At 39.9% G+C, this 10,259-nt stretch overlaps 1 protein-coding gene across 1 annotated transcript in view; it reads right to left on the bottom strand.

The window, feature by feature from the left end:
* Positions 1 to 2,025: 2,025 nt before the first annotated feature.
* CADPS (Ca++-dependent secretion activator) overlaps positions 2,026 to 10,259 on the bottom strand; it is a 507,398-nt gene continuing 499,164 nt past the window's right edge. Inside the window, exons 30-31 of the mRNA XM_011998424.1 lie at positions 6,778 to 6,882; positions 2,026 to 3,273 (exon numbers count right to left, since the gene is read on the bottom strand). Of these exons, the coding sequence (XP_011853814.1) occupies positions 3,094 to 3,273; positions 6,778 to 6,882 (285 nt within the window). The 3' untranslated portion in view covers positions 2,026 to 3,093. The remainder of the gene's footprint in view (positions 3,274 to 6,777; positions 6,883 to 10,259) is intronic.

Genomic DNA, 10,259 nt, shown 5'->3' with positions numbered 1-10,259 from the left:
GTTACCTTTGGGGTGTAAGGAGTGGGTAGAGTTTGGGAAAGAGCATGGACACGGGGTCCTCGGGGGTCTTCGGTATGTTCTATTTCTCTGCTAGGTAGTTGTTCCGCGAGTGTGTTCACTTTATGATAAATCATTGAGCTGTAGGCTTAGGATTCATGCACTTTTTGTATGTATAATAAAAAACTAAAAAAGAAAAAAGAAGATCACTCAAGATACCATCCCAAAGAAACAAAAAGTAATATCAAAGCTGTCTTCTTGGCTTTGCATCTGTGGTCAGAATAAACTGAGGCCAGCAGTGGTCAAGGATAACGTGGTCAGTGCTTTCTGATGTGTTCTGATGTCATTTCCTTCCCCATACTCGCTTTCCCAGGGTTGCTGGGGGTGCTATTTAACAGGATCCTCAGTGCAAGGCAGTGAAATCTTTTTTTGAAGGAAGTTTTTAATTTAACCTTGGTTTTGGAGACCAAGTCTTTTCTGGCTTAGTTTTCCTAATGACTTTTACATCGTGCCCTTTGGTTAGTTATCTAACCCATTCACTTAGCCTTCCTGCAGGGCTCCTGAACATTTTCCTCCTTTTGCTTTCATACACTGGACAGACATTCCCTCTTTACTTTGCATGTTTTAACATTGTAGGCTGGGTGCAGTGGCTCACACCTGTAATCTCAGCACTTTGGGAGGCTGATGTGGGCTGGTCACAAGGTCAGGAGTTCGAGACCAGTCTGGCTAACATAGTGAAACCCCGTCTCTACTAAAAATACACAAATTAGCTGGGCATGGTGGCACATGCCTGTAGTTTCAGCTACTTGGGAGGCTAAAGCAAGATAATCGCTTGAACCTGGGAGGCAGAGGTTGCAGTGAGCGGAGATCGCGCCACTGCACTCTAGCCTGGCCGACAGAAAGAGACTCCATCTCAAAAAAAATGATAAAAAAATTTTAATTGTTACAAGATAAATGATCTCATTTTGCAACTCAAAATATAATGAAAATATGTTTTCAAAAATCTTGGCTGTGCCATTCTGACTTAACTATGTGCCCCTGGGCAATGAAAGTTTTGTCATACCTGAAAGACATATCCCCACCATTTGTATTAACAGTTTTACGCTCTTATCTCTGGATTAATGCTTCTGCATAGAGTTAACTATTGGGCAAGTTAGCATAACCCTTTTGAACTTAATTTCCTAATCTATAATGAGGATAACAATAGTTCTCTCCTCTTATGGTTGTTGTGAGATTTAAATGAGGTAATATATGCAGAATGCCTGGCATAGCATAGTTGTTCAATAAATAGGACCTCTTTTTGTAAGCCCACAACGGCAGGAAGTACTGTTGCCTTGTACCTGCAGACCTCAAGTAAACAGAGCAAGACATGTTGTCTAAAGTGGTTATTTTGTAGGGAACACCTGGTGACCATTCTACCTGGTTCTGTTGGAAAAGTAGCTGTTTCCCTAAAGCCTCAGTCAGCTTCCAGGAAGGATCAGCCTGGTTTAGTGACAGACGCAAATAAAGCAAACAAGGCTACAAAATGTTTAATTTCTTACAAACTTAGGTGACTATATTGCTGACAGGGCCTGAGGAGTGAGTAGAGTACTCCATGTCTTAGAGAATCTTGTAAAATGCTTTAACAAATATATAAGAATCATATATAATTGGCACACACTTTGTTTGAATGCAAACACTGCTGTTAAAGTGGTGCTTAAAAACAGTTTGTTGGCCTTCTCTTCGTACAGGAGAAACATTTCTCTCGTTTACACTACTTACTTGCTTAGCAAACCCTTATTTATCCTATAATGCAAGCGTAATCTGTCCAACATGTCCAAATGCCCACGGATTCTGAATTAGTGGAGTCTGAATTAGCGGAATTTTAGGCAGTCTCTCATGGAGAACTACGAGCATTTGAAAACGACCCACTCCAACAGTTTCAAGAACACTCTATGAAAATTACCTCTTCCCTCCCTTTCCTATTTCTTCTTGTTGTGTTTCAGTTCTGGCATTCAAAGAAGACAGAGAAAAACAGACCCAAACGTATATTCTTAGGACATTTGAATATTTATTGAGAAGCCACAGTTTTCCACACTTCCATAACTGTAGGCTTTATATAAGGCAAAAGCAAGATGGATCCACTACTTTACATGGAAAGAAATAGCTCTGCAGCAAACCCCAGGGTTGTGCAGTTACAGATCAAAATGCAATGTACATGACAGATATAAAAAACAGTGTGGAACAAAATAATTTAAATTATGGTTACAATCTACTGAAGGAAATATCCACATCTTATTATAAACACATTTTTTAGTCTAGGGTTGTAATTTAAATATTCTTTTTTTTTTTTTTTTTTTTTACATACACAGTTGAGACATAAAAGCAAAATAACATTTAAGAGGAGAAAACTTTGACAGAAGACAGTAGTTTTGAACTGTGTGCTTGATGTTAAGTCATGATAGGATTGCCCACTTGCCATGGCAATTAAGAGAATCAATCCATTGGTATGTAGCCATCCTTTTTTGGCTAATTATTTGAGTAAATGAAAGGATGGGTTAACAAGGACACAAGGGGTTCATTTTTTAGTTTTAGGGGAACAGAAAGAATCAAAAGTTGATCATTGGAGACTTGCCTTTTGTTTTTCAAAAAATAAAAATAAAAACACAAAGCAGATCTATGTGTTTTAATTAATTTATTTATGTACTCATTTAATTAACTGGCATCCACATACGTGAAACACAGTGAATGTACTTGGTATACTTGCCCTCACATCCATTTACCACCAATGCATACACAGTACATTAATGAAGCATCATTGATCTTTGCTGATAACAGGGACACGCCTAGTGGTAAGACTATGTATTCTCCATGAACAGTATTTAAAGAATGGTGCTCCATATTGCTTGTAAACATATAGACATGGACATCAGGAAATCAGTGGATATGAAGGTCATTTGCTAATCTTGGTACCACATAGCTAAAATGGCAGTTGTATTGATAAACATCTCATGGGCATGGTAGTTGACAGAAAATTCCCTAATGGGTTTAACTAACAGACTAAGGACATGCACTGATTACAGGACTCTGTCCCAGCGGACTCTAGGACCAAACGGTCTAATCGTCTTCTTCGTCTTCCTCATCGCTGTCCTTCATACTAATCCCCTGCAGTCCCCCACCTTCGCTCACTGATGCTGTGGCTTCCTCCACAGTGAGACGGTTTCGGATTGTTTCATAGGTCTTGCTGTTTAAGGTGGAGTCCAGGACCCCTTGCAATCGGAAATCTCTGTAGGTTTTCTAAGGAGGGAAAAGATACAGTGATAAGAGAGATCTCATCTCCATGATGGGGATGGAGAAGGTAAAAGCAGGTGTGGGTGTGAGAGCACTGACCTTCAGCTAAACATCACACTTTATGCATTGTCAAATAAAAAGCCACTGTGCTTAGATTTCACTTGTATTGAAAACTGAGATCCTTTGAATGACAGAAAATGAGAAATAGTGACAGGATAAACTATATTAGATGAGACAAAGCAAAGAACATAAGCTTGTATTTATTCAGTTCCACAAAGGGAAATGTTCCATAATTGTTTTGGTTCCTTTTGTGGACTGGTTCTTTCTCTTAGGTTAGTGTAATGTAATATGATAGACACAGGAAAGGGCTATAACATATAAATAATGGATTGAGCGATTATGGTATTTTGTGATTTCTGTTGCAGTCTGGTTTTAGTAATTTTGAGTCTTGTAACTGCATGAGCTGTACTGATATCCCTCTGTCTCATTCACAAGACAGACATATGTATGTTGGTATATGAAACCTATCACAGGCAGCAGCAATTATGAGAAAGATGGAGCGCTAATGCCTCATCAATATGTTGCAGGCATGTGACTCATTTCTTATCTCCTTGGGAAAGAACTGTATCTATTCCGTTCACAACTTTATGGTCTCAGGGAAGAAATTTGGCTCTTTTTCAAGAACAATGGCTTGGTATTACCGCATCACAAGTTCTTTCTTTGTTCCTTCAGGCGGTTTCTCTCAGATTTCCTTAGGTATCTCAAGGACTGTTTTTCTAGAAATCCTTCAGTGTTAATTGAATATGACCAGAATCATCTGGCTATTGTCTACTTCGTAATTTTTTTTTTTAAAAGGTCTCTCTCTAACTACAACTCTCCTCATCACGCTGCATATCATTTCAGCTACTGATTCTGCTGTTTGTTTCTCCTATTGATATAGGAAACTTGCTAAAGGGGCAAGACAAGGAATGCTAACATACATCAACACCACTCCCATCATTATTTCTTTTTTCTTTTTCTTTTCTTTTTTTCTTTCTTTTTTTTTTTTTTTTTTGGGATGGAATCTTGCTCTGTAGCCCAGACTGGAGTGCAATGGCACCATCTTGGCTCACTGCAACCTCTGCCTCCCGGGTTCAAACAATTCTCCTGCCTCAGCCTCCTGAGTAGCTGGGATTATAGGCACCGGCCACCATGCCCAGCTAATTTTTGTGTTTTTAGTAGAGACGGGGGTTTCACCATGTTGGCCAGGATGGTCTCGATCTCTTGACCTTGTGATCTGCCCACCTCAGCCTCCCAAAGTGCTGGGATTACAGGCGTGAGCCATCGCGCCCGGCCCATTATTTCTATTTTTAATAGTCCATCTAATGCAGTCATGATAGTAACAATCATAATGTCAACCCCTCTTAAAGGTCACATGTTGTAATGACTATAGAGTTAACGAGTGAACCCAGTTCAGCTTAGTGAAGTCCAATAACATAAAAGTAATCTGGTTTAGACATTAAATTACAAGGTTATCCTCAATCATGCATCAACCTGCAGGGCTTGCCGAGAAGAGGAAGCTAGACAGCTACCTGAACTGTGTTTTCACTTTGATGGGGACAGGTAAGAGACTGAGTAAATGTTAGGCATGGTGTGGACCAGATATCCAGACAATTAACTTAAATTTTTATACTTTTCAATCATTTGTTCTGTTGCCACTCAGAATAACATAATTGTTGCCAGAATATGATGGGGAAAATAAAGGTAAAAGCATTTGAGTATTCTCTTTTTTATTCAAACTCCATAGCAATGTGTATACCAACTAGACTCTCAATGCCTAAGTGCAGAGACCACATCTAGTCATTTTTGAATCCTCCATCTGGTAATATACAAGTAGAGGCTCACCTAATATTTATCCAATGTTGAATGAATAAATAAATGCTTGCTGAATAATGAATGAATGGATGAATAAATGAAGCGGCTGTTGATGCAAGAAAGAAAACCAATTATCCTTGGAAATCTGCCCTGGAGGAGGAGGCCTCTGGGTGATGTTCTTGGTTTAAAGGTTGTGAATTCTGCTTCATAGCTCTGAGTTGTGGCATGAGTTAACCGGAACCCACTTTTTGCTAAAGTGAAGGGGTTCCCTTGGCAGTGACATTTCTGTATCCCTTCTCTGTGGTTCATATCAAATTTTTTTTTTTTTTTGGCAAAAGGCTAAGATTAAACCTCTCCTCTGACTTATATTTTCCCTTTGTAAAATATTTGTTAATTTCCAATACCAATCTGGAAATAGAAATAATGGGAAGACAATTTTTAAGTATTAAAATTATATCTTCTTTTCACGTCTACCCAATAAGGGTCAAACAGAAAAATTTCCCAAAGTGTATTTATGCACAGAAAATGGAATTCAAGTGGTCAGGCGACCACTTGACTATTGAGCTGGTCCTAAGGAACTGAAATAAAAAAAATGTGAAAAGGAGGCTGGGTCCATAGTCTGAGTGTATACATTCCTTTTTTAAGAGCTGTAATATACTGCTGTCTATAACTTTTCCCGGGCGGATGCTTTGTGAGATCAAATGCAAATAATAATAATTCTCCTTAATTACACACAACGGAACAGCAATTGGTTGTCCGTAAGCTCTGGGGTAAAGTGAAATGGTACTGATCCAAAAGAGACTAAGAAATGGGGTGGGGGTGGGGTGCCCAGGAGTGGGTGTTGCAGGGACTTTTGGTAAACTGTTAAGAAATAAGACATTCAGCTACGTTTATTGTTAAAATATTTTAAAGGACTTTGTGCTTTGAATGAGATTTTTGCATACGAATGTTTTAAAACCCTCTATGGTGAAGCATCAAATGGAAACTGAAATGATCAAAAATGTATTTACTCCCTTCTGTGATCTTATTATTTCATGTAAACCACTGAGATTTCACGCTGAAATAATTATCATTAGTCCAAGGCGCACACACAAGAACAAGGGAAAAAGCTACTTTCAGGGTATGTTATCTCACCTTTGCGATCCTTTACATTTGATTGTATACACGCATTGTAAGAGGAACTACTTCAATTAACTATGAGAACAATATTGATTTGCATTCTGATAATGATCACAGGACATATTTAGAAATAGCTGGGGGTAAATATTTCTATTAAATTAATAGTGGCAAAATTTTATTTAATTAAACTATAAACGAAACTGGTAATGGATGTGATTAACATAATGGCACCAAAAGCCAGTTTTTGAAAGTCTAATGCAGAGACACGATGGCCTCTGCAGTACTTTTGCACGGCAAAAACAAAGTATTTTTCCTCTCTGGAAAATGATATCAAATTCATTTGTATTAAATTTCCCTCTGCTGTCTGAGTAACACGTTTATCATGCTTCACAAAACAATTGCATAGGTTTTTCCTGTATGAGATACTATTTTATATGTAAACTAATATTCTTTGTGTTAAGCAAGCTCTGCAGCTTGCCAATGAAATGTATTTCAGTAAGCTATTTGCAAAGAAGAATAATTATTTTTTTCTTTTACCTTTACCATCCTAATTAGTGTTTTCAACTGATAAATGTGAAGCTGTAAGTCCATCCGGTCCGTCAACCAGGTGCAGATCACGTTCATGGAGCTGTTGTACCATTGCTGAAAAAAGAGACAAAAGTTCTCCAGCCAACACATCATGGAGCATTCATAGGGCAGAGAGAGAGCAGGCAATGTTTGAGTACCCCACTCTGTTCCAGGAGGAAACAAAATGGTTAAAGAGAATTTGAGAGCATAGAGATTAATGAACGTTAGTTTATACAAAATTACAAGGTACTGGATACTGGACCAATCTAAGAGAGACCAGTTTGGACTCTGAATCTAATTGAACTCTTCCACGATAGACATTTCTTATGTTTCAATTCGTAAAGACCATCTTTCACTCTTCTGATTCTCTTTTTTTTATTGGTCAATTTTACACCATTTAGATTCAAGACACTAATTATTTCCTAATGTCACTGTCTTTGGTGCCAGAGAGATGAGGCTTCTCCACTGGATTAATTGATGTTCCTTGCCACTTACCATTTGAAAATTCCACATCCTGTCTGCTAAGTACAATACTGGAAATTGGGCTGACAGCCTTAGGAATTTAGGGGCAAGTTTATCTTCATTTACCTGATTGAGGAGTGCTGATAAAGACAATGAATGAAGATTTCTCTTTAAGGGCCAAACTGTACTCTGGGCAGCTTATGTGCCCTTACATTGGCTGTGCAATCTGTTTTAATCTTAACACCAAAAAATTATGGAAGATGAGAGAAAAAAAACCATCTACAAATGAGCTCATTTCAAGCTGTTGAAATCATACTTCCCCTTAAGGGGGTTAAATTTTGCTTCTTGTCTGTGAAAAATGCTTGAAGCTGTGTCACTTTAGACTGCCACCCCTGTGGTGCAGGAAGTCTCTGGTGCAGTATAATTTTGCAGTACTGCTCATATATTCATAAATCTCACTCGGAGACATATGAACAGTGTTATGAAGTGTCAGTATGAAAAAAAATCTAATCTTTTAAACTTCACCAGGTTTCATTACGCTCTGCCGCTTATACCAAACAATTTACAAATAAAATGAAAAGGTGTGGATGGACCTATATATTTATTTATAGGGGATCTATATGAACTGTGCACAGAAAAGATGCAAAAAAGAAAGATTGGTTAGAGAATTGAGATGATGCATACTCTCATGCTAACCAATACACACGCACATGCACGCGCGCGCACACACACACATCGCACACCAGTGGGGATTCGTAAAGCATAAATAAAAACATGTTTCTGATGGTAACTCCACCCTTTCTCACCTAAAGATCATCCAAAATCAGTTTATGCCTAACACTCACAGTTTTTCCGAAGCCTTGTTTCTGACTTAATTTCTTTTAAAAAAAATTAATTTAGGTTTTTACTTGCAAGGTAGAACTGCCAAGTTTCACCTTGCAAGAAACGACACAGTCTCAGCCATGGTGTACAGAAGCCCTCTTTGCAATCTTTCATTTCTAGGCTCCTTCCTCATCAGAGCCAATTGTGGCTCTCCTTGGAGCCCAGCCGCAGCAGAGACCACACTACCCCAATCGAGGCAGCACTGCAGCCTCACAGCCAACTTCTGCTCTTTTAAAGATCATGGAGGCGAAACTGTCAGTTTTAGGAACCTTCTGTCCCTCCCCAGGGAGCAGGAGGGGTAGGAAGTACTTTTTTTTTTTTTTTTTTTTTTTTTTTTTTGAGATTTGCAGTTCACTCCATGGAGGCAGGGTGTTTGCTGGGGTCAAGCTGCTTCAGGCATGGACAGGTTTTCCCCTCTAGGGGTGAGAACATTTTACTGAAAAAAATTTTTTGGTAGTGGTTGTTGGGGGGTGTTTTTGGCACCTCCTGCCTTGGGATTCTAGAGCTTTTGCTGTTACTGCATCTGGGTTTGTTAAGAAGGGGCCCAGGGACAGGGTGATCACTGGGTCACTGGTATTCCTGCAGCCCTACCTTACTCCTGGCACCTGGGGGGCTCTCTTGTGCTAACCCAAGGCCTCAAATTCCACATTTACTAGCTGTAGCTGACATGTAATCTAGGGGACTCAAAAGATCTATTTTGAGAACTATGATCAACCTCCCCTTACCCCCAGCCTCCTGGGACTGGAAGATGACCTTCAAGCAATCCTGGCAACCTCCTGGCCAAACCTACAATTCCAGGGCCTCATCGTGGGTACATCTCAGGGACACAAAAGAGGAGTGTGGCACTCTGGCTTCTAGGCAGAGGTGGCATTTTGCTTTGGCTGTGACAACAGGCAAACCGGCGCTGGCTTCTATCACTGCCAGCAAGCCTTGTGCAACATGCCTTTTTCTCTTTGCTGAGAGACGTGCCACCTTTCAGGAAAAAAAAAAAAAATAACACAACCCCCTGCCGCCCCTCCATTTTATGTAAGCAGTTCCCACTCTTGTAAATGGCTTCCGGATAGTAAAAAATAAAAATAAAAATAAAAAGGTAGGAGACTATCAACAATCTTGCTCGGCTGCCGAAAGGGTAGAGAGGTAGAAATTGCATACAGCAATGGCTCAGTGCATCACACGCAGCCTGCCACCCCAGAAGAACAAGAAAGCCCTGGAACATCCATGCTTTCCTTCCTGGATCTCACATCTAGCAAAAGAAGTGTAAAAAATGTATGATGCCCCATTGGCTACACATTTAAAGAGGCAAAAGGGAGTAAGTCACTCCTTTCCAAACCTTATGCTCAGGAGATGAAATTGGAGGCACTTTTGGATGCAGCACAGTGCTAACTTGGTTTTCCAGAGAGGCGCTTCAAGGCATTTGGATGTCGGAAAAAGCAGGAGGCATTGCCTTCTAGAACTTTAAAATGTTAGAGGTACAGGGGATCTTCCACATTATCTGTTGTAGAGGAGGAAACAAAGGCCCAGAGAGGTGAAGTGACTTGCCTGGTGTCACACAGTGAGTGCCTCCAGAAGCAGGAGCTCTCCACAATAGCCACTGCATTGAAAGAGCGGACTCTCTTCCATTCCTCCTCCGTAAGGGATGGAGTAGTGTGTTTGCTGGTCATGACAGCCGATCTTGCACATCTCTTCCCAACTCCGCATTTAGGGATATCACATTGATAGCTAGAAATAGGCCTTCGTGGGGATTTTATCATCATGGGAATTGGCAAATGCCACAAACCAGGGCTTTTTCCCTCCCAGAAAGCCAGTCATTAAACATTTATCAGCACAATCTTTGGTGTCTGGGTTGTTCTGCTCTTCCTCACGGGGCTTACAGTGCTTATTAACTGGATTTGCTTTATTTGAGATGGATGGGAATGCAGCAGATTTGTTATGATTCTTCAAAAGAGGAAATTAATAAAATATTGTAAGTCCTCCCCATTTTGTTTAGTCCTTGGTTCAGATATGCCTTTTCCAGAGCTACCCTAACACCTGGGCACTAACTTTTCGGTAAAATGTACTCTAAGTCTGTAGAGGTAAGAACTGTGGGCTGACGACATGTACTAAGTATT

The sequence above is a fragment of the Mandrillus leucophaeus genome, unplaced genomic scaffold (genome assembly GCF_000951045.1).
Source record: "Mandrillus leucophaeus isolate KB7577 unplaced genomic scaffold, Mleu.le_1.0 Scaffold57, whole genome shotgun sequence".
In the NCBI taxonomy this organism is placed as follows: domain Eukaryota; kingdom Metazoa; phylum Chordata; class Mammalia; order Primates; family Cercopithecidae; genus Mandrillus; species Mandrillus leucophaeus.
The sequence above is the reverse complement of the archived record's forward strand: the minus strand, read 5'-3'. Positions and strand labels throughout refer to the sequence as shown.